The sequence below is a fragment of the Neomonachus schauinslandi genome, chromosome 3, assembly GCF_002201575.2.
Source record: "Neomonachus schauinslandi chromosome 3, ASM220157v2, whole genome shotgun sequence".
Classification (NCBI taxonomy): domain Eukaryota; kingdom Metazoa; phylum Chordata; class Mammalia; order Carnivora; family Phocidae; genus Neomonachus; species Neomonachus schauinslandi.
This window is the reverse complement of record NC_058405.1, coordinates 80,232,992-80,256,723: the sequence shown is the minus strand read 5'-3', so window position 1 is coordinate 80,256,723 and position 23,732 is coordinate 80,232,992. Positions and strand designations below refer to the sequence as shown.

Genomic DNA, 23,732 nt, shown 5'->3' with positions numbered 1-23,732 from the left:
AGTGAGGCTCTTGGGCCCCTGGGACGCCCCCTGGGAGAATTGAAGTGGGCACGAATCGCCAGATTGTGTGGGGTGTGGCACACAGAGAGGCTGTGCCCACGACTGGGCAACAGCTCTCAGGGCAGCGATGGCCCCAGAAAGGACAGTAGGACAGCACCCAGCTGTGACCTGGGAGCAGCGGAGCAGGGTATGCGTGAGCCCACAACCGCTTGCAGTCGCAAAGACACAAAGCGAAGTGTCACTCTCGGGCACCAGGGATGCCCCCCGGGAGAATTGCGGTGGGGGTGAACTACGGAGTCTGTAGGTTTGGTGCACACAGAAGTGGAGATGGTTTGACCTGGAGGGTTTATTGAAGAAGGGGGACCATGATCTTGCGGTTCTGGGCCAGAGATCCCGGCATGGCCATTTTTGCTCTGACCCTCTGAAGAAGTGTGGAAAGCCACCAGGGAACAAAAGCCACATGGATGACCAGCTCACCTTGAGCCCATCCCCCTGACAAGGGGTGGGGCAACTCCGCCCAGACAAAGACACCTGAGAAGCAGAACAACAGGCCCCTCCCCCAGAAGACAGACCTAAGAACAGGTGGATAACAAGCTTATAGATCCCACAGGACTTTAAAACCCCAGAGCCAGGGGGAAATAATATATTGAGCTCCAGGTGTTTCCCCATGACCCGTTTATCCTTCAGTCTAAAATTTTACATTTCTTTTTTTTTTTTTAATCTTTTCCCCATTTCAACTAGATTCTTATTTTACCAACTTATGTTTTTAAGTTGCTTTTTAACTTTTTTTCTCACATCTACATTTTATAGATTTATGCCTCATTCTAGTCCTTTTTTCACTCTATCCAATTTTATATATGTATATAAACTTTGCTTTCCTTGCAATTTTGGAATGTAGTGTCTTCTAACACAGAGACCAAAATTCAATCATGAACAAGAAGATCACCTGCTTTGTCCACCCTGTGAGATTATAGTCTCTCTCCACCACCCCTTTTTTTTTATTGTTTTGGTTCATCTTGCTTTGTTTGCTTTTCTATGGTGGTGCCTGACCTCTTCAGATTTTTTCTAGGGTGCATTTTGCTTGGGTCGTGGTTGCTATTCTGGACCCTGTTCATTCACTCACCCATCCTTCCTTGGGCAGAATGACTAGAAGGGAGAACTCACAACAAAGGAAAGAACCAGAGACAATGTTCTGTGCCACAAAGCTAATCAATATGGATATAAGCAAGATGTCAGAGATAGAATTCAGGATAGCAATTACAAAGTTAAGCGCTAGGCTTGAAGAAAGTATAAATGACTATACAGAATCTCTAAGGGCGGAAATCAGGCCGAACTTAAAAATGCTATGAATGAGATGCAGTCTAAATTGGATGCTCTACCAACTAGGGTCAGTGAGGCAGAAGAGAGAATAAGTGATCTAGAGGACAGACTGATGGAAAGGAAGGAAGTTGAGGAAAAGAGAGAAAAACAACTAATAGCCCATGAAGAAAGGCTTTGAGAATTTAATCACAGAGCGGGAACAAACAATCCTAAAATTTGTGTGGAATAAGAAAAGACCCCAAATAGCTGCAGTAATGTTGAAAAAGAAAACCAAAGCTGGAGGCATCACAATTATGGAGTTCAAGCTGTATTACAAAGCTGTAGTCATCAAGACAGTATGGTACTGGCACAAAAACAGACATGTAGCTCAATGGACCAGAATAGAGAGCCCAGAAATGGACCTTCAACTCTATGGTCAACTAATCTTTAACAAAGCAGGAAGGAATATCCAATGGAAAAAGACAGTCTCTTCAATAAATGGTGCTGGGAAAATTGGACATCCACATGCAGAAGAATGAAACTGGACCATTCTCTTACACCATACACAGAGATAAACTCAAAATGGATGAAAGACCTAAATGTGAGACAGGAATCCATCAAAATCCTAGAGGAAAACAACAAGTGTTAGTGAGGATGTGGAGAAAGGGGAACCCTCTTACACTGTTGGTGGGAATGCAAGCTGGTGCAGCCACTCTGGAAAACAGTGTGGAGGTTTCTCAAGAAGTTAAAAATAGAGCTACCCTATGACCCAGCAATTGCACTACTGGGTATTTACCCCAAAGATATAGATGTAGTGAAAAGAAGGGGCACATGCACCCCAATGTTCATAGAAGCAATATCCGCAATAGCCAAACTGTGGAAGGAGCCAAGATGTCTTTCAACAGATGAATGGATAAAGAAGATGTGGTTCATATATACAATGGAATATTACTCAGCCATCAGAAAGGATGAATACCCAACTTTTACATCAACATGGATGGGACTAGAGGAGATTATGCTAAGTGAATTAAGTCAAGCAGAGAAAGACCATTATCATATAGTCTTACTAATATGTGGAACATAAGGAATAGTGTGAAGGACCGTAGGGGGAGGGAGGAAAACTGAAGGAAGAGATCGGAGAGGGAGACGAACCATGAGAGACTCTGGACTCTGGGAAACAAATTGAGGGTTGCAGAAGGGAGGGTGGGCAGATGGGTAACTGAGTGATGGGCATTAAGGAGGGCACGTTATCTGATGAGAAGTGGGTGTTATACACAACTAATGAATCATTGAACTACATCAAAAACTAATGATGTACTATATGTTGGCTAATTGAACTTAATAAAAGAAAGACTTTTACAGTTGAAAATTACAGATACAAGTAATTTCTTTAGATTTTGTTTTTACAAGTACTTAATGAATTGATTCTTTTTTTTTCTAAGTGCACACATATAATCTTAGACAATGCTGATGTTCTGAGCCAGTATCAACTGAAGTCTATCCAAAAGAACCATATCCATATTATAAACCCAGATTTTATATGGAACTCTATCAAAGAAAGGAGCCTCTTGGACATAATGAATTATGATCCTAATAAGGCAGTGGACATCACACCACCTCCTTGTCAAAAGGCAAGCAGTTCTGGTAAGTATTTTATATCAAGCACTTAATATATTACAGGTGCTATAGTAAACATTTTGGTTTATCAAAGGCAGTCAAAGGATTGTCTAGACATATTACAAAAATTATTAAACTTCTTATCTCAGAAAATGGGCAGCCAAATAGTGAAGGACAAAAACTACTTTAGCAATAGGAATAGATTTCTCAATATCCAATCTAGTGTGATCACATTCAAAAAGACTACAAGAACACTGATAATCTCAGAAAACCTGATGTGTAACTTTATCTGGGAGGGAGAAGAAACTTTGTGTTAAAAAATTATCACCACAACTTAATGACTGGAAATTTTATGACTAGCCTTTTGCTAAAGAAGTTCTTTCCCAAAGATGATCTCTCAAAAAGAAACATACCTCCTTTGTAAACCCAGATTTTATTTTGGAATCTGGCCAAGAAGCAAGCCTTTGGATATAGGGAAATGCCCTCCTCGTGAGACATATCAAAAGTGAAGCAATTCTGATAAATAATAATCTACAGTAAGCACCTGATATATGTTAGGTATCATATTGTATATACAAATTGTATTATTTATAGGAGTTTTAGAAATCAATGTTTTGGTGTGGTGCAGCCTCTTTAGACAAATGATTGTCCAAAAATGCTGTCATCAGACTTTCTTGCTCTCAGAAAATGATAGCTAAAACAAAATAGGCAGGATAGTAAACTTCTTTTACATTGAAAATGTTTTTGAACATCCAGAGTGATACAGTCAGATTCAGAATTACTGCAAATACATTGACACCCTTTGAAATTTTGATAGCATAATTAAAACTGGAAAGAAATTCTTGCATAAAAGGAGTTATTCCTATATATCATAATGCTATAGACAGTGTTACGCTTCTCTTATAAGAAAAATATGAAGCAAAAATTGCTTGGCTTCACATAGGAACCCTCAAATGTCCCTCCTCTAAGCAAGAACATCCTCAGGTCCTTCATTTGTGACATGATGGCACTGGGGAACTCATTCTGACCCTGCAGCATACTAGAAATGCATTTCAGAACTATGCTCACCATAATCTTCTGAAGAGAAAAATTCCATTTGAAATTGAATGTCCATCAGTGAGTTTCAGGTAATACAGATAACATTAGAATTCTCCTCACACGCCTATTAAAATAGAATTATAATATATTCTTACTATCTTTTACTTTTAATTTACCTTCTTATTGTCCCACTTGTACTATCCTTAGATCACCAATTACTATAGCTAATTTAAGGACATCTTTAAAAAAAGAAAAGAATAGTATGGTAAGTATGACCTATATTCAAGAATCTTAAAAATTCCAGGACTTATTGTTAATAATTTTAATAAATCTTTGAGTAGTAAACAAGTGTTTTGTTTTTGTTCTAGAGGTGACAACAGATGATCCATCCCTGGACGACTCCATGGAGAAGGAAAACATTGTGGAATTCACGGAGTAATCTACTTTTATTTTTTAAAAGATTTTATTTATTTATGTGTTAGAGAGAGAGCACAGGCAAGGGGAGCGGCAGACAGAGGGAGAAGTAGGCTCCCTGCTGAGCAAGGAGCCTGATGCAGGACTCTATCTCAGGACCCTAGGATCATGACCTGAGCTGAAGGCAGATGCTTAACTGAGCCACCCAGGTGTCCCCGGAGTAATATACTTCTGATCATTAAGACTCAGTTTGCAAAATGTTTTGTAAACCTCAAGCACAGGTCTTTTTGTTTTGTTTTGTTTTTTAAGATTTTATTTATTTATTTGAGAGGGAGACAGAGAATACAAGCAGGATGAAGGGCAGAGGGAGAGGGAGGGGGACAAGCAGACTCCCCGATAAGCGGGGAGCCCAGTGTGGGGCTTGATCCCATGACTCTTGAGATCACCACCTGAGCTGAAGTCAGACAGTCAAACACAGTTTTAAAATGCTATTAATACATCATGTTTTTTGTACTTTTTTCATTTATCTTGCTTCTCTAATTCTAGGCTTTTATTTGTTTAAGACTTTTTACTTCAACTAGTATAGTGATAATTATTTCCATGTTAGTATTATATAAGAGTGAACATAATTGTTAGATTGATTTTAAAAAAGAAAAGGCGCTGGAGATGAGATCTGGGCAGTCTGCTTACCCTGCTACCTTACCGAGAAGGCTTTAGACTTGAGACTGTTCTTCCTACCTAATAGGTCAAAAAATGGAAATAGTGACAACTTCTGCAAATGGAGTATGTGAGGCTACATTTCTATATGGCTTCGTAAAGCATACCCAAAACTGTAGTGTCATTAAGCATCACATTGAGCCTTATTTTATTTGTTAATAGTGGTGTTAAAAGACAGAACAAATATCAAAAATGAGAGTACAGATTATGAGAAATCTGACACCTTTGTTTTAAAGGGGGTTGACTGTAGTATGAGAGTCTCTGGTGTGAGCCTGTCTGAGTGACCCAGCTTCTAAGGATCAGAACCCAAGAAAGCGCAGGTCACTTGCCTCTGCTAGGATCGGTGCTTTCTCCAGTGCCCTGGCCTGCTTCTCTTATGCCTCTGCTTCTGCTTCATGCCACCCCACCTTCTAGTGCAGACACTCAGTATTTGGCATCAGAGCTCTAGAGTTATGCAAGGGAGGAATCCAGCTCATTACATGAGACTTTTTAACCATTTTCAGAACCTCGGAGGAGATTAGGGACTTAAAATGTATTTTGTATGCAATTAGGAGACTTCTAAGAAACATTTTATGAAAATTCTGTTTCGTCTAAAAGTCCATTTTAATGTTAAAATTTTATTATATAAATTTCAGGTTTTATAAAGACATTGTTGAAATTCCTCGTTTTCCACAAGACTTTGAAGTTGCAAAATATAACACCTTGGAAAAAGTAAGAGTCTGTATTAAAAAACAAAAACAAATCGAGTGTCTTCTGATTATTTTTCCTGCTTGATAATTTTCTCGTTGTTTTGGAAAATTGTGCATATCCTGAATAAATATTTCTTAATATAAAAGTTGATTTTTAATAAGACAATTTTATATTTAAAATTTAATATTTAACTTTTTAGTGTTTTTATTATAAAAGTAATACATGCTCATAATAAAAATATAAACAGTACAAAATAATAACATGACTTTAAAAGTAAAGACCTCCTCCCTGTTTATTAACGGGTTCTTGTATTTTTAAGAGTAGTATTTACATTTGACAACAAGTTATTTACATCATGCTGAATTTCCATTACTATTCATTAAAAAGAAAAAGAGGAAGTTATTTCCCCAGTATCGTATAAGGGAAAACCCTAGCATTCAAAATTATGCTCCATTTGTATATTTTAGATATTTTAATAAAACATAACTTGGAAATAACATTTCCTCTGTGACAAAGAAAATATAAAAAGTGGTACAGTTTAAACATACACAGATATATCTATAGTAAAAATACCAGCAAGAAATATACCAAAATAAGTAATTATGTATCTGTAGTATGACTTCAGGTAATTTTTATATTTTCTTTATACTTGCTGTATTTTCCAAATTATATCTCCAAATGAACTAGTGTTAGTTTTTTTTTTTTTTTAAGATTTTATTTCTTTATTTGAGAGAGAGAATGAGATAGAGAGAGAGAGCATGAGAGGGGGGAGGGTCAGAGGGAGACGCAGACTCCCTGCCGAGCAGGGAGCCCGATGCGGGACTCGATCCCGGGACTCCAGGATCATGACCTGAGCCTAAGGCAGTCGCTTAACCAACTGAGCCACCCAGGCGCCCGAACTAGTGTTAGTTTTATAATCAGCATTTTTAAATGGTGTGTGTGGTTTGTTACTGAATGGATGCAGCTTCTGAAGGAACAACCTATTTTCCAGATCGGGGCAGAGGGAGGTAAGGAGGTGGCAGTGCTAGAACTGCAGAGCTCCCAGGACCCCGAGGACCCTGCCTTTCTCACATCCGCACATTTCCTCTTGGCTAGTGGCCTCACGGTAATGATCTTTTTTTTTTTTTAAGATTTATTTATTTACTTAGAGAGAGAGAGTAGGGGGCAGGGGGACAGGGAGAGTGACTCTTAAGCAGACTCTGCACTGAACACAGAGCCCAGTCCAGATCTGGATCTCACAACCCTGAGATCATGACCTGAGCCAAAACCAAGAGTTGGACACTTAACCAACTGCACCACCCAGGCACCGCAAGGTAATGATCTTTATATTGATTCCTATGTGTTTATCCACTCTGTTCATACCTAGTTTCCTTAACATTGCTCAGTGAACCTGCCAATCTGTTAAACTTTTTACCTGATAAATAATTTTGAAAGGTAGAAACATGTCTCCGTTGGAATATGGCAGGTGAGGGGAGGAGGGTGAGAGCAGTGCTCTGACTAGAACAGCACAGGGTTCTTTCTTGTTAAAAGGAAATAGTCAGTGAGGAATTCTTAACCTCAGGGAACAAACTGAGGGTTGCTGGAGTGGTGGGGGGTGGGAGGGATGGGGTGGCTGGGTGAAGGACATTGGGGAGGGTATGTGCTATGGTGAGCGCTGTGAATTGTGCAAGACTGTTGATTCACAGACCTGTACCTCTGAAACAAATAATACGTTATATGTTAAGAAAAAAAAAAAAGACAGTAGGAAAGGAAAAATGAAGGGGGGGAAATCGGAGGGAGAGACGAACCGTAAGAGACTATGGACTCCAAGAAACAAACTGAGGGTTCTAGAGGGGAGGGGGGTGGGGGAATGGGTTAGCCTGGTGATGGGTATTAAAGACGGCACGTTCTGCATGGAGCACTGGGTGTAATACGCAAACAGTGAATCATGGAACACTACATCAAAAACTAATGAAGTAATGTATGGTGATTAACATAACATAATAAAATTGAAAAAAATGTAAAAAAAAAAAAGAAATAGTCACTGCATGCAGGGCATGTAGGCCCCCTGCTCCTGTGCTGAATCACTTGTGGGAACTTGACTAACGTATACTCTGCTTAAGGCAATCTGTTCACACACTTAGTTAAGTACCTACTATGTACCAACTGATCTACTGGAGGCCAAAGATAAAAATTACTTCAAACCCTGCCCCTCAGAGATCACCACCAGGGATGAAACTACACATTCATGACTGTAATCCACTGGGACAGAACAGCAAGGAAGGCTTTGCAGAGGCCGAGACTTTTATGTTAGGTCACGGTCAAGTCAAGGCCATGGTTCCAACCTGAAACTATTATGAAACAAAAATAAATTCAGAACTAATACCTAAAATTCAAAGTAAACACTGCCACACCCACAGGGTGTCTTCTGTCCAGACAGATTTACAGGCAGGAAACCCAGCACCTCCTCACCCAGGTGCTCCTCAGTAGGATTGGTCCTCACAGCATAGTACTCAGGCTCTGGATGCTTCTGGCTTTGCCCCCACTGGAGGTGTCAGCTCTGGTGCCAGGAGGGAGACTCAGCTCAGGTGGGTACAGAATCCACCTGACTTGGAAGCCCACCCACAGTAGCCCATACCTGTTGTAACATGGGCCTAGGTTCAAGATGTCTTTAAGGGAGGTGCCCATTACTTACGACACTGCTTTCAGGGAAACCCAAGGGTCAGGTCTCCCACCTACCACTTATCGTTCATTCATTGAACTCCCAGTCCTGATTTATTAATGAGAAGTCACTATTACCCAGGCAATTTTGGGAACAGATACAAAAAGTTAATCCAAGTCAAATGTGTGTAAGTAAGAGAACGGGTTTTGTTAACCTTTTACCCCAAAAATGTATGCTGTATTTTGTGGAGGGTTTAATTGTGTGGATAAAAAGTAAGGAAACATCAAGTTGAAAACCATGATAGAACGTGTTATAATTATTTTTCTTTACTGAAAAAGAAAACTCTAAGGCTGAATAGGCCACCGTGTCCCCTCCTGCTTACTACCCTGAGAGCTCTTCCTGGGTGCCTTCCTCCCTTGGCAAGCCTGAGTCTGAGAAGGCAAATAGAGGGCTCCTCGGGTGAGTCTGCTTTGATAGAAATTATCCTCGCTTAACCAACACTGAAAGAGATGTCCTGCAAAAGAGGCTTTTCTAGCTTGCCTCTCTCTCTCATACAAAAACATTTTGTGCAAATCTTCCAAAATTATGTTAAATTCTACCTTCTTAAATGGAGTAACTGGAACATGATATGCTTCTTTTCTTCACGTTCCAGAGGCTCCCTGTAGCCGCCAATTCAGGAGGGCGGGTTATGGTGTCCTGGGGAGTCTGACTTGCCCCGCCCCCCGCACCCCCTCCCACACACTCCAGAGCCAGGGGCTTAGCCAACACCCACAGGCCCCAGCTGGGGCTGGACTTCCCATATTCTCAGAGGTTAATAACTTTGGGACAACTGCTCACAACAGGAGCAAGGATTTCCAGGAAAAACAGACAAATGCCACATCCACGGGCAGGTTGGAAGGAAGGAGGCAGTTTGTACCTATCCAGAGGACATCTTGCTCCATGCCTTTACGTTATTTGCATGACTAAGAGCTTTCCTGCCTTTCTCCTTGCTGGTAGCTATCATTTCATTTTGACTGTGTGCTTGTCCCTAACAGTACCTCATTTCTGAGGTATTTTTCTTTTCTTCCTCTCCTCTGATTTATTTTTCTCATTTCCCAAAAAGCTTGAATGCCAGACTTCAAAGCTAATTAGTATGTAAAGTAAGAGTATGTAATCTCTGAACAGACGTTTGAATGACTCTCCCATGAATCAAATGCATCTCTTCTGCCTGTTGCGCCTTTTCAGGCTTTTCTCCCCTTACTTTCAGGTGTTAGGCAGTTTTGTGAAGAATTGAAGATTTAAGTAATTCTTTGAAAAAACTAATCAGTGCCTTCATGGCAGGGAGCCAATGCCTTATTTACATTCCGTTTCCCCATGGTGCATAGGAGGTGTTCAGTAAAGATCCATAGGTTAATAAGTGACTGTATCCTCACATCCTAACATTTTGCTCCACACTATAATTCACAGACTAGAAAGTCCTCTGTAAAGAAAACCTCTGCAGATGCAAGTGAATACTACGAAAATTACATTGAAGAGCTGAAGAAACAAGGATTTCTGCTAAGAGAACATTTTACACCGGAAGCAACCCAATTAGCATCTGAAAAACTGCAAGCAGTAAGATTGATTTCTGTGTGCTATTTTGTGTGATCGACTGAATATTTTTAATAGAAGTGTTTTCTTTACGACAAATAAAAACCTGGCAAGAGAGAAGAGTCAGAGAACAAGAAGAGTAAACTCACAGGCAGGTGTGGAAACCGGGTGAGGAGTGAGTTCTAGGAAGAGCCACAAAACTTCCTGCTTGCTCCAGCAACAAACCCCCATGGCTTTCAAAGATTCCATTATAACCTAGGCCAAGAATCAGGGGTCCTTAACCCTTAATGCCACTTAAACTTTGATGCCACTGGCAGACCTAAAGCTTACAGAGGGAAGGAAAAGGCAAAAGGAGACATAAAGTGGGAGTAAAGGAGAGAAAGGGGAAATAAAGAGAGTGTAGGGGGGGAAGTGGAGGTACAGAGAATTATCAGTCCCTTGGCTGCCTGTGACTCTCTCCTTGGCTGTGATTATTTCTTCTCTCATCTCTGTTCATCTCAGCTTAAATCAACTCACCAATGAAACCTTTTGTTGGTTGTTTTTTGTTTTTTTTTTAACTTTGTTGCAGTTGCTTTTGGAGGAGGTAATAAATTCAAGCACTCTGAGCAAAGAAGTGAGCAATTTGGTGGAGATGGTTTGGGCGGAAGCTCTCGGCCACCTGGAGCACATGCTTCTCAAGCCTGTGAACAGGATTAGTCTCCATGACGTGAGTCACGCGTGCCCTTGAAGCAGAACCTCTATAATGACAAACCTGCTTTCTGGCTTACTGGCTTAAATAATACCACGTGTGTCTGGGTGCCGGTCCAGCTGTTCCTGGATGCATTCCTGGCGTGCTTTTTCTTACCTTGGAAAAAGGGAACACAGAGCACTGAGGGGAAAAAAAGCTTCCAAGAAAACTAGATGTTCTTATCTATATAAAATGTCAGACCCAAGAGCTGCTCCAAGGTCTGCTTTTTGGTGCCGGTTCATTGGGAGGCCTGCTCCTTTAGGTCGCAAGGTGCTTAGCAGGCCTGAGAGACAGGGTTGCTCTTGGTCCTCAGTCAGATGCTCAGACCCTCGTCTACTTCAGAGCCACCGCTTCACAGTCTTGTAACTTGTGACCATTTTAGGGAAAGGCCAGGGATGCTTGCAGCCCTCCAAAAAATACTCTCCTTAATTTTGTATGATGGAAAGAGCAGATGAAAGAAAATATTCCCAATGGTACAACTTGTACAGCTGCATTGTCATAGTAAAATAATACAGTTTCCCTCTGTGGAACTAAACTAACTTATTTCAGGGAGAAAAATGTTTTCTGGGGCGAAGTCCAAACAGTGCTTACGTAATTAGAAACATGTTCTGCTGGATTTTGTTCCTAGTGTGATTCTGACAGCTTTCTAAACTTCTTGTGTGAAAAGCAAGTCTCCTGTGGTTGCATTAGTATTCCTCTCTCCGAGAATATAGAGAGATATGTAGATGCAGTTGTAGCTATAGATACGGTTGTAGATGTAGGTATAGATGTAGATATACAGATACAGATATTTAAGGCTCTGGTTTTTTCCTGTAGTTAAGCTGAGCCCGGTTTTGGAAGATTTCTCATGGAGGCGGCGTCACAACTGAGCTACATCTGTAAACATGGCATCTGTTTTACGGCTGGTGTCCAGTAGAAAACTAATAGTTGTGACTTACCTAACAACTATTTTAGTTGCTTTTAGGCACATTCCTTCACTTTCTCTCTGATGGTCAAGAATCAACTTTAATAAGCATATACTGTCCTCCATTTAAAGGTGAGCAAGGCAGAAGGACTTCTCCTTCTAGTAAAGGCAGCATTGAAAAACGGAGAAACAGAAGAACAACTGCAAAAAATGATGACTGAGTTCTACAGATTAATACCTCACAAAGGTACAACAACTGAAAAAGTGACCCTGAGACTATTGGCTAAGAAAGAGGACCTCTGCCAGGTAAATCTCTGAAATACAGAATTCAATTTAAAATATGTTGGGGAAGGATCTTTTCAAATCTGATTAATAAAGTAGCCCTGAATCACAAAAGTTGGCTCAAAAATAAATGTTGAGCCATTTTAGAATGCCTTGGGTCCTTATGGAAGTTATCTGAAACATGTTCCCAAACATGAATGTGTTGGAATAGTAGTACAAAGGCAGATATATTTAGAATTGCTACACTGTAATTTTCTATATCAGGATGATGCTGGCAGGCCAGGTCTGAGGACCCAGAGAAGGTCTCGCAGGACCAGCCAAGAGGGTCCCTGGCTGCTCACGGGATAGAGATCAAACATGGGCCAGCGGGAGGTGATAGCAGAGTTTATTGAAGGTAGAGAGAGAGAGCAGGTACAGAGAGTGTTTGGGAGACTCAGAAAGGAAAGGAGGGGGTCTTTGCTTGGGGCCTGGGGTTTTTATTGAGAATCATGGTCTGGCACCCAGGAACTGGTTAGAACAAAGGGCCCAGGTGTTATTCCTTGGGGCCAGGGGGTCTTGTTGTGGAGATGTCTAGTTCTGGCGGTCTGGAATGCTCTTAAGATAGCTTCATCAGTTCATTCTCACCTAGTCCTTCCTTAGATGTTATCTGTTCTTGAGAAATCTAGAGGACATAACTCCATTTGCATCACAGGCATGTGTAAAGTGGAGGTCCTAGCAAAGTAGAAACAGGAAAAGGAACAAAAGCAGATTTTTATGGAGTCCTTCAGTTTCCCTATCTCGAGATGAGTTAGGATTCTTTTTGCAAAAGAAACAGAAAGCTGTCATTGACTTAAACAATGAGAACACTTATCACCCTGTGTAACAAGAAGCCAGCTGTAGGGTGGCTTCTGGTCCATTCGCTTAGAGGTAGAATTACCAACGAGGACCCAGCTTCTTTCCATCTCTGTGCTTCCTGTAAACTTAGCTTCCCTCTCAGCCTGGCTCACCTTTCATGACCTCACAGCTGCAGTTATTCATAGCATCTCAACCAGAGTATTTCTTTTCTTGTCTCTTAGGGCAAGCTCCCCTGGCCCTGTAGACTCTTTGGTCAGTTCTTTGCTCAGAACTGAGTCACATGTGCATTCCTTAGCCAGTCACTGGCAAGGAGAGTGGAATTACTAACTCTGCAGAAATGGGCCCTCTCCCTTGAGCTGTAGGGGAGGGAGCAGGGCTCAGTTAGCAAAGAGGAAAGCAGGAAGGCAGCCCCAGTGTCCCCCTCACCTTAGATGAGACCAAGTCACTCCCTGGCTCTGAGTTGCCTCATCTGTGCATGAAGGAATTGGGACAAGATCAGAAATCCATGACGCAGACTGCAAAAGAGTTCAAAGATACGAAATAGCACATGTTTGAGGGAAATTGTAGCTTTCAACAGATTCCTGGAGGCATCTGTAATCCAAAATAAGTGAAGAATCAACAAATGAGATGAACCAATAAATGAGATGTTAAAGGAGCCTTCCAAATTTAGTTTCATGATTTGCCTACCACCCAACATTAAGAACCTCAGTTGCTGGTTTTCCTATTGAGAAGGTGTATGTAGTGCCCATCCAAATACTTATTCATTTAACTTTTTTATTTTCGGTAGGTAATACATTTGTATTATTCAAAAGTCAAAATTATGTTTAAAAGGTATACTCAGAGTAATCTGTATTCTACCCTGCCCCTCCTCCACCCATTCCAACTCCCAACTCACTAGATAACCATTTTTATTAGTGTCTTGTCTTTGCAGTTTCTTTATGCAAATAGCTATAAATATAAACATATATACTTATTCCTCTCCTCTTTTTTTACATAAAAAGTTGTATACCATCTTTGCTGTTCTGCACCCATTTTTCCCCACTTAACATATCCTGTAATTGAAAGCATCCTCATTCACCACATGGTATGGGCATTCCCTAATGCCAGACAGTTGGATTGTTTCCAGACTTTGCTACTACAAACAATGCCAAAGGGAATATGCTTGAATATTTGTCATGTCGTAGCTGCACAGGAGTGTCTCTGAGATACATCCCAGAAGTAGAAGTACTGGCTTATGGGATCAATGTATCTGTAATTGTGATAGATTTTGTCTTATTCCCTCATAAAGGTTCTACTATTTGCCCTCCCACTATAAGTGAATGAGACTTTCTATTTCCTAGAGTTTTACCAAGTGTATTTGTCAAACTTTCAGACTTTACCAATTTTATGGATGAGAAATGACCTCTCAGTTACAGGATTTATATTTAGTTTATGAGGTTTTTTTTTCTGTGAACTGTCTATTCATTTCCCTTGGCCCTTTTTCTTTTGGATCTTGCTATTTTTCTTCATGATTTTTAGGACCTCTTAATAAGTTAGGGAGCTTCGTCTGGGATATGAGTTGCAGATATTTTCTACAGTTCATTTTGTTTTGTTTTACTTTGCTTATGGTGAATTTGGGGTGGTTGGTTGACCTGTTCTATTTTACCATATAGAAATTTTTTACTTTTATATAGAAAAATATATCAGTCTTTTCTTTTATGGCTGGTGTATTTGAATTACAGTTAGCCCCTCCCCACATTGAGGTCATAAAGATGTGTGGCAGGCAAGATAGGGCTCCCCTGGCAATGTCTCTTTCATCTCAAAGATGGTAAAAGCAATACATCCCTATAATAAACGTAATTCAGATTATGTAGGAGCTATGTTCCCTCCTCAAAGCTCCATGACCTATGGGTATACCAAGTATACTTAGGTTCTCTCTCAGGGAAGACAACCATGTCTTACTCATTTTTGTATCATTCAAACCTGAAACAATGCCTGGCATACAGAACATGCTTATTGAAGTTTTGCTAACAGAATCGGACTTGAATTCTGATGATCTGAGTTCCTATTTAGTCACTACCCCATCTTTGCTGTGGAATCTTGAGCAATTAATTCAGCTTCTCAGAACCTCACATTCCCCATCTATACAATGAGGACAATAAGATCTAATAAGACCAGTGCTGTAGTGTGGATTAGAGGAACCATGTACCAGAAAACACTTTATCAACAATGATGTGCTATCCTGATGTACACTATTATTATTATGGTATATTATGCCATCCCTGAGGGCACAATATATAAAAAAGGTATTACCTTTAATGTGCAATTTACCTATTGATCAAAAGCTTTGGGGGAGGGGTGCTGGCTGGCTCAGTCAGTGGAGCATGCAACTCTTGATCCCTGGGTTGTGAGTTTAAGCCCCACATTGGGTGTAGAGATTACTTAAAAATAAAACCTTAAAAAAAGACTTCGGTGGGGGGAACCTTATTTTTCCAGTCTTTTTGAGAAAGTGTAACGTGCGCTAAATATTTTGATATATAGTGATTCTAACATCTTGTATTATTTCCATCTACAGCTAATAAGAGACATGGTTAATGTCTGTGAAACTAATTTGTTCAAACCCAACCCCCCATCCCTTGCCAAATACCGAGCTTTGAGATGCAAAATTGAGCATGTTGAACAAAACACTGAAGAATTTTTCAGAGTTAGAAAAGAGGTTTTACAGAATAATCACAGGTATGCGTAAAGGAAATGTCTTAGGATCTGTTATTATGTAATACTATTTCAGATTCTGTTAAAAGAACTACTCTCCATAATTACGTGTGTAATTTAATCCTCTGTAACAAGGTAGCTATGTTGTGATGACAGATTACTTTCTTCTGTGCTTATAATGGGACTTGGGGATGCCTGGGTGGCTCAGTCGGTTAAGTGTCCAACTCTTGATTTCAGCTCAGTCTTGATCCTGAGTTCAAGCCCCACGTTGGGCTCCATGCTGGATTATATATATATCTGTATATAATAAGCCTTGGGACAGTATTCTGTGCTTGAAAACACTCCCTACTACTCTACTCGAAATAATTTCAAGTTTACCTAATCTTGCTGAGAATTAAATTTAAAAATTTTAAATCACGAGGTATTTTTTTTGTTTTGAAGGATATTATATAGGAAAATCCACTTAAGATTTTAAGATGCAGGACTATATGCGTGGCAGCTTCTAAAATGGCCACTCCATGGCATGAAAACACTCAGTTGAAAATCTGGAAAATACATTAAGAGATATGACACCCCTAAATGTCAGTCACATTTGTTTCCTCATTGACTGTGAGTCTGTGTTGCTTGTGTCCATGTACGTTCTACAACCCAGGGCAGCAGCAGTAACAACAGACGCATGTGGATCAGCTGCTCCGACAAGCCCTCATTGGGCATTAGTTAGTTCCTCTGAGAGCCTGGACCCAGCTTCAAGGTTCAGAAACTAATTTGATGGATTATTCTCGAGGGTGAGAGTGACTTGCATTGGTTTGGTCGTTCATCCCACTAATGTAACTTCCTAGCCCTCCTCTGCCTGAAGTCTTTCTTCTGGACCTTTCTGGCATCTCGACTCTCATTAGGTATAAAGGGCCAGGCTAAACTTAATCAGCCTCACGCACTGCTTAGAGCCAAAGGTGGTGAACTGCAGCCCCTTGAACCAACTGCGGAGGCCAGTTGTACATTTTTAGGAATTTTGTGAACTGAGTACAATTAGTAACTTGAAATTGGCTATGGTGGGAAGATTCATACCATGGAAATCAGCAAATGGTACAAATCAGGGTCGTGTGTGGGTTTTGCTTTTGTTTTGAGAACTGGTTTTCCAGCACCTTGCTAGAACCAGACCCACATACGCCTCCCTTATGGACTAATTCAGACCTATCTAAAATTGTGTTCTGCCTTCCTCGATCAGTCATCCTCAAATGCCATTCTCAACATTACTTCACACCCACTAAGATGGGTATATTCTTTGAAAAAAAAAAGGAAAATTGTAAGTTTTAAATGAGGATGTGGAGAAATTGGAACGCTCATACAGTGCTTTTGAAAGTGTCAGATGGTGCAGCTGCTGTTTGGCAGTCCCTCAACAAATTCAACACAGATTTCTTATCTGCCCCAGCAATTCCACTCCTTGTTATATACCCCAAAGAATTGAAGCAAGTACTCAGACAGATACTGGTACATGAATGTTCATAGCAGCACTATGCACAGTAGCCAAATGGTGGAAACAACCCAAATGTCCATCAGGGGTTGAATAGATTAACAAAATGAGGTAAGAAAAAAAAAAAAGGAATGAAGTGCTGATACATGCTACAAAATGGGTGAGTCTCAAAAGTATTATGCTAAGTGAAAGAAGCCAGACACAAAAGACCACATATTGTATGATTTCATTTATATGCAATATCTAGAATAGATAAATCGAATCCATGGAGACAGAAAGCAAATTGCCTAGTTCCAGGAGAGGGAAGAATGGGGACTGACTGCTAAATGGGTATGGGGTATTCTTTTGTAGTGCTGAAATGTTTAGATAGAAGTGGTGGTTGCACACTTTGAGTATACTAAATACTACTGAACTGTACACTTCAAAATGGTTAATTTTATATTATGTGAATTTTATGTCAATTAAAAAATCATTTCCTGTAGATCTTTTCCAGATTTCACTTTTATATATAATCAAATTATTTTTATTTCTTTTTATTTGACTTTTGACCCTCCCATAGGTATCTGCTAGGATCTAATACTAATTAAGAAACTAGTAACAATGAAGGTAGAATCAGGAGGAGAGTAAATGACTTTTTCCAGAGAATCAAAGAAAAGGAAGAGCCATGTCTTCAAGCCTGGGGAGGGGAGTGCAGTTCAACCATTTAATGTAACTCAAGCAGGCCTTGGAGACCTCACCTCACACCCAAGTGATGTTGAATTGTTCATATGACAAAAGTGGACCTCTCCCTATGGAGAGATTCTGCTGCTGTGAAGAATTAGATTTTCTCCATTTCATTTCACTAATGATGATTATTTCATATTAATTATTTCTAGTTATAAAATTCATGTTCTTTGCTGAAAGTTTAGACAATATGTGAAAGCATGATGAAAACCAAAGATCACCCAAATCTCACCACCCAGAGATAACCCAGAGATAATATGACCACTGTTAACATGTTGGTGTAGAATATATCTCAAACTCAATTATTGATTCTTCTCCATATCTAATGGTGTGCTGGGAAGCCAGCTCTCTGAAATAAAAGTCCTGCCTTACAATAACTGTTGGTTTCTGTGGTGTAAATACTCCTACTATAGCTAGTGTCAAGCTATCAGTGTGATGCCGAAGAACGAGGATTTGGAAAGACCTGCTGGATAGGCTCTCTTACATCCTCTACCCCACAACTCTGTCCCTCCATAGTCCCCCAGTCTTTCCCCATGCTTCCCCATCCTAGTCACCTACCCAGAGCCACTGTCAACTCTCCTTCATCCCCACATCACTGTGCCCTGTCAGTTCTGTCTCCAAAATGTCTGAATCCATTGGCATCTTTCATTCACACTGCTGCCACCTTTAGTCCAGACACCGATGTCTCACCTGCTTCCTGACGCTCTTTCTGCTCCTGCCCCAGCCAATTGATTTTCCCAAAGGAACCAGTTAGGTCTTAAAATATATACTGTATTATGTCATGTTGCAATAATTGTCACTTTCAAAGACAGGCCTTTCTTGACCATCCTCTCTCTCTGAACCTGGTTGGCTTGCTGAGTAGAGCTTAAAATCAGTTATTTGTTAGCTTTTAATTTTTAATTTTTGTCTCTCTCCATTAGGATTCAAACCCCATGAAGCCAGAGACCATAGATCTCACTTCCAGGGCCTGGCAGAATACTCAGCCTAGAGTGTATAGAGTGTATTATTATTATTATTTTTTTTTTAAGAGAGAGAAACGAGAGCACAAGCACATGCGTGCGGGAGCAGAAGATGGGGAGGGGCAGAGAGAGAATCCCAAGCAGGCTCCATGCCTGGTGTGGCACCTGACCCAGGGCTTGATCTCATGACCCTGAAATCATGTCCCCAGTGAAATCAGGAGACAGATGCTTAGCTGACTGAGACACCCAGGTGCTTCCAGAGTGTATTTGTTGAATGAATGAATGCATGAATGAATTTCATCTATATATTATATGTATTATATATATTATATATTTGACACAATTTGAGATCATACCATGTATAAAGTTTTGTAAACTATTTTTAAAATTTATTTTACTATGAGGTTTACTTCATATCCTTATTTATTTTTTAAGAGTGTGATTTTTTTAATGACTACATATTTCCAGGAAATGTTGTGTTGTGATTCACTAAATCCATTCCATAATAATGGCCATTTGGGCTGTTTTGCGTTTTCTGCTAATAATGATTTTTTTATTTTGCTTTTGATTATGCAGTCTCAAGGTTTTTCTTCTACTTTTTACACCAGAGGTCCAGTGGACATCTTGCAGATATTTAGAGTTGGCAGAGTGAATGAAGCCCCAGAGTTTTTGAGCCAGCTTGGCAATGTGAAGTCCTTACTGCATGGATCTCCTGTACAAAGCTTTGTAGGGATCCTGTCCCGGTAAGAGGATACCATCTTTATTTTCCAAATGTTTCAGCCTCACGAACATGAAGTGTTCTACCCTTTTTTCCTATTTTTTTTCCATATTACATGGGCCTCTTCAGTTAAAATCAGCTTATTGCATTTCAGAGAAAACCGAACACTTTAAATTGTAACAAGTGTAATTTAAATTATGTACTTTATGTACTTTAATTTAATTTATGTACTTTAAAATATTAAAGTATAGTACATGGGTATGAATTGCTTCTTGAAAACAGTATCATATGAAGAAAGGGGATTCTCTATTTAATGGCTCTTCTATTTTATCTAATCTAGGGAATATCCAATACTTAAGGAGAAAGGTCTAGAAATTAGAGTTACCTAGATACTGTGAGTTATCTATTCAAAACATAACTGTAATTTTCTTTTGCTTTGAATAACCACTTAATATAAGAGCTGAACTGCAGTCACAGGGAGCAGGGGAGGATATGATTACATCTGGATCCTTAATTAAATACCTAAGAAGAAAAAAAATACCTAAGAAGAAACATAAATATACAAGATCCATCTGGAAAAAATTTTAAACTGCCATTGAAGGACCCAAAAGATACTTGGACTAACCAGAAGGATGCCAATTTTCCTTGAGTTAACCTATAAATTTAGAGCTATCACAATAAAAGTGCTAACAAGATATTTTTTTAAGAAATAAAAAGCTGGGCGCTTGGGTGGCTCAGTTGGTTAAGCGACTGCCTTCGGCTCAGGTCATGATCCTGGAGTCCCTGGATCGAGTTCCGCATCGGGCTCCCTGCTCTGCAGGGAGTCTGCTTCTCCCTCTGACCCTCCCCCCTCTCAGGTGCTCTCTCTCATTCTCTCTCTCTCAAATAAATAAATAAAATCTTAAAAAAAAAAAAGAAATAAAAAGCTGATTCTACCGTACATATTTTTAAAAATTTGATTTTACCAGGGTAATTCAGAAAAAGAAGATTAATGAGGAAGAATTAACGAGTCAGACACTAAAAACACTTTATAAAGCTATGTTAATTAAAACAGTGAGGTCGTGGGGCGCCTGGGTGGCTCAGTCGGTCAAGCGACTGCCTTTGGCTCAGGTCATGATCCTGGAGTCCCTGGATCGAGTCCTGCATTGGGCTCCCTGCTCGGCGGGGAGCCTGCTTCTCCCTCTGACCCTCCCCCCTCTCATGTGCTCTCTCTCTCTCTCATTCTGTCTCAAATAAATAAATAAAATCTTTAAAAAAATAAAAATAAAAAAAATAAAACAGTGAGGTCGTACCTGAACAGATGAGTCACAGAATAAAGAATCCAAAAGTAAATGTAAAAACATAGAGGGTTTAGTATATGATAAAAGTAGCTTTTATTCTGTGGAATAAAGATAATTTCTTCAATACTATATATTGGGACAGATTACTACCTGGAAAAAATACAAAATTGGATCCTTACCTCGTTCCTCACACTTAAATAAACTCCACACAGAACAAAGATTTAAAAATTTAAAATTAGGAATGCCTGGATGGCTCAGTCGGTTAAGCATCCGACTCTTGATTTCGGCTCAGGTCATAATCTCAGGTTCCTGGGATGGGACCCATGTCGGGATCCAAGCTTGGTGGGGATGGAGTCTGCTTGTCCCTCTCCCTCTGCTCCTCCCCCACCCACCCCCCGCAAATAAATAAATAAATAAATAAATCATTCTTTTTTAAAAAATCTAAAATTATAGGTACTAGCTTTACTTTTAAAAAAAAGGTTTTTTTAAAGATTTTATTTATTTATTTGACAGAGAGAGACACAGTGAGAGAGGGAACACAAGCAGGGGGAGCGGGAGAGGGAGAAGCAGGCTTCCCACTGAGCAGGGAGCCCAGTGTGGGGCTTGATCCCAGGACTCTGGGATCATGACCTGAGCCGAAGGCAGACGCTTAACGACTGAGCCACCCAGCCACCCCTAAAAAATTTTTTTAAATAAACTTTAAGTAGGACTAAAACCCAAAAACCATTTTACAAAATTAATTACATTTCATAATGCAAAATTCAAACAGTAGATATTTATGTAATAAAAGCAGAAGTCTCCTTTTATCCACCTTTCCAGAGATAACCATGGTTTAACTTTGATTGCAGAGAGTTCTTAGCAAAGCTAGAAGGCCAGTAGAAACCTGCATAAGTTCTTGAGCCAGAAAGAAATGCAGTCAGCATTGGGCTTAAACATGGTTCTATTGAGTGCTGGGGGCCTTGACAGGTAGGAGACAGAGCCCTGAGGCAGGAAAAATGGCCAGCATCTCAGGGCTGACCAAAACAGTGATGAGAAATGGCCATAGCTTGGTATATTTGAACAGCACCTGGACATTTTGCCTTTCATTTCATGCTCTTTATTTACTTATAGTCTTTTAATTGGTGTATTTTTTTCCAGCTTTATTAAGGTATGATTGACAAATAAGAATTTTATATATTTAGGTTGTACGAGGTGATTTTTTTAGAGGTGTATAACATGATGACTTAATGTACATGTACTTTGTGAAATGATTACCACAGTCAAGGTAATTAACACATCCATCACTTCACAGAGTTATCTTTTTTCTTCTTGTGGTAAGAACACAAGATCTGCTCTTAGCAAAGAGTTTTATTTATCTTATTTATCTTAAAATTGAAAGTTAGTATACCCTTTAGCCAACATCTCCCCATTTTCTCCAACCCCCGGTCCCTAGAAACCACCATTCTGCACTCTGGTTCTATGAGTTGGACTTTGCTAGATTCCCCATATATGTGAGGTTGTGCAGTATTTGTCTTTCTGTGCCTGGCTTATTTCATTTAGCATGTCCTTAAATAGTACCTGTCTCTGCTAGAATTCTGAGGCTACAATAAAAGATACCTTTCTTCTAGTAAATCACTGTAATGTCTTTTTCTTTTTAGTGGGTTGCTTTTACCCAAAGTAGTTGAAGATCGTGGCACAAAGAGAACAGACATTGGAAATCTTGGGAGTGGAATATATTTCAGTGATTCACTCAGGTTAGTGTATTATATATACTATACATTATATCGTTAATCCTGTTACACCCATCATCAAGGATTTATTACCAAGTAGTTGCTACATGGTTTCCTCCATCTTTCCTTTGTGAGGGATTTCTCACCCGAGTAACAGATCATTGAAAGCAACCGGTTTTCTCGGTATACTATAGAAACATGTCTTTTGAAGCGGAGATTTGGGAAAATTTCAAATCATCTTAGTGATTTTACTATCCTGAGGGTCTTTACATTTCTTTTACCCATTTAATCCTTACAACAACCCTCTCAGGTCAGTTCTGTTATTATCCCATATCACAAAGAATACTGAGTGACACTGAGGGTATCTTGCCTAAGGTCACACAGCATTTTGTCTTTCTCCAGGACCAGTGATCTTAACTTCTACAGCACAGGACCTCTTCTCAAAACAACTTATCTATTGTAAATAAACTCTGTAGGCCTAGAATAATATTTCATGGTCAATATCCTTGTTAATATTTAAATCTGTCTTCATAATAGCCACAATGTATTGAACACCTTGGGATGCCTGGGTGGCTCAGTCTGTTGGGTGTCTGCCTTCAGCTCGGGTCATGGTCCCGGGGTCTTGGGATCGAGTTCCATGTTGGGCTCCTTGCTCAGCAGGGAGTCTCCTTCTCCCTCTGCCTGCCACTCCCCCTGCTTGTGCTCTCTCTCTCTCTCTCTAACAAGTGAATAAATAAAATCTTTAAAAAAAAAAGGTATTGAACACCTGCCCTGTGTGAAGCACCAGGCTATGTGCTTCATGTATATTGTCTATAAACCTCACAAGTGGTATTGTGACATCATTTTATGAAAAAGAAACAGACTGATGGAGGATAAGTAACTTGCATAAGGTCGCAGAGCTATAGGATGGAGCCTGGGTTCAGGCCCAGGACAAAAGGTAATTATCCAGGATATTTAAAGAATTCCTACAAATCAGTAAGAAAAAAATAAAGAGCTCAATAAGCAAATGGACAAAAGACATGAGCAGGAACCTAACAGAAGAGAAAACATGTATAGACAATGACATTTGAAAAGATTAGTAATCAACAACATGCAAATTGAACTATACTATGCCATTTTACACCTATCAGAAAAAAAAGTTTAACATCTCTAGGTGTTGGTGAGTCTCTAGAACAGTCTGAACTCTGACACCCTGTTGTTAGGACTAAAAAATTATAAGCCCTCTTGAGAAAATTTTGGCATCATCTGCTATAGTTGAAGAGCATAGTTGATAGTATGACTCAGGAATCCTATAGATTAGCTGGCTTATGAACCAAGAAGCAGTGGTTCTCAATCCTGGCTACACACTGGAATCACCTGGAGGACACTGTTTTAACTTGAAGGATTTTTTTTAGTTTTTTATTCCAATTCCAGTTAGTACAGTATAATATTAGTTTCAGGTGTACAATA

General features: G+C 39.8%; 1 protein-coding gene across 1 annotated transcript in view; it reads left to right on the top strand.

Annotated features, from left to right (window-relative positions):
* Positions 1-23,732, top strand: part of PARP4 (poly(ADP-ribose) polymerase family member 4) — a 102,429-nt gene that overhangs the window by 9,555 nt on the left and 69,142 nt on the right. Inside the window, exons 3-13 of the mRNA XM_021678183.1 lie at positions 2,742-2,943; positions 4,323-4,389; positions 5,721-5,796; positions 6,767-6,880; positions 9,863-10,009; positions 10,554-10,691; positions 11,749-11,922; positions 15,287-15,447; positions 16,891-16,893; positions 19,185-19,319; positions 22,212-22,307. Coding sequence (XP_021533858.1) covers positions 2,742-2,943; positions 4,323-4,389; positions 5,721-5,796; positions 6,767-6,880; positions 9,863-10,009; positions 10,554-10,691; positions 11,749-11,922; positions 15,287-15,447; positions 16,891-16,893; positions 19,185-19,319; positions 22,212-22,307 — 1,313 coding nt within the window. The remainder of the gene's footprint in view (positions 1-2,741; positions 2,944-4,322; positions 4,390-5,720; positions 5,797-6,766; positions 6,881-9,862; positions 10,010-10,553; positions 10,692-11,748; positions 11,923-15,286; positions 15,448-16,890; positions 16,894-19,184; positions 19,320-22,211; positions 22,308-23,732) is intronic.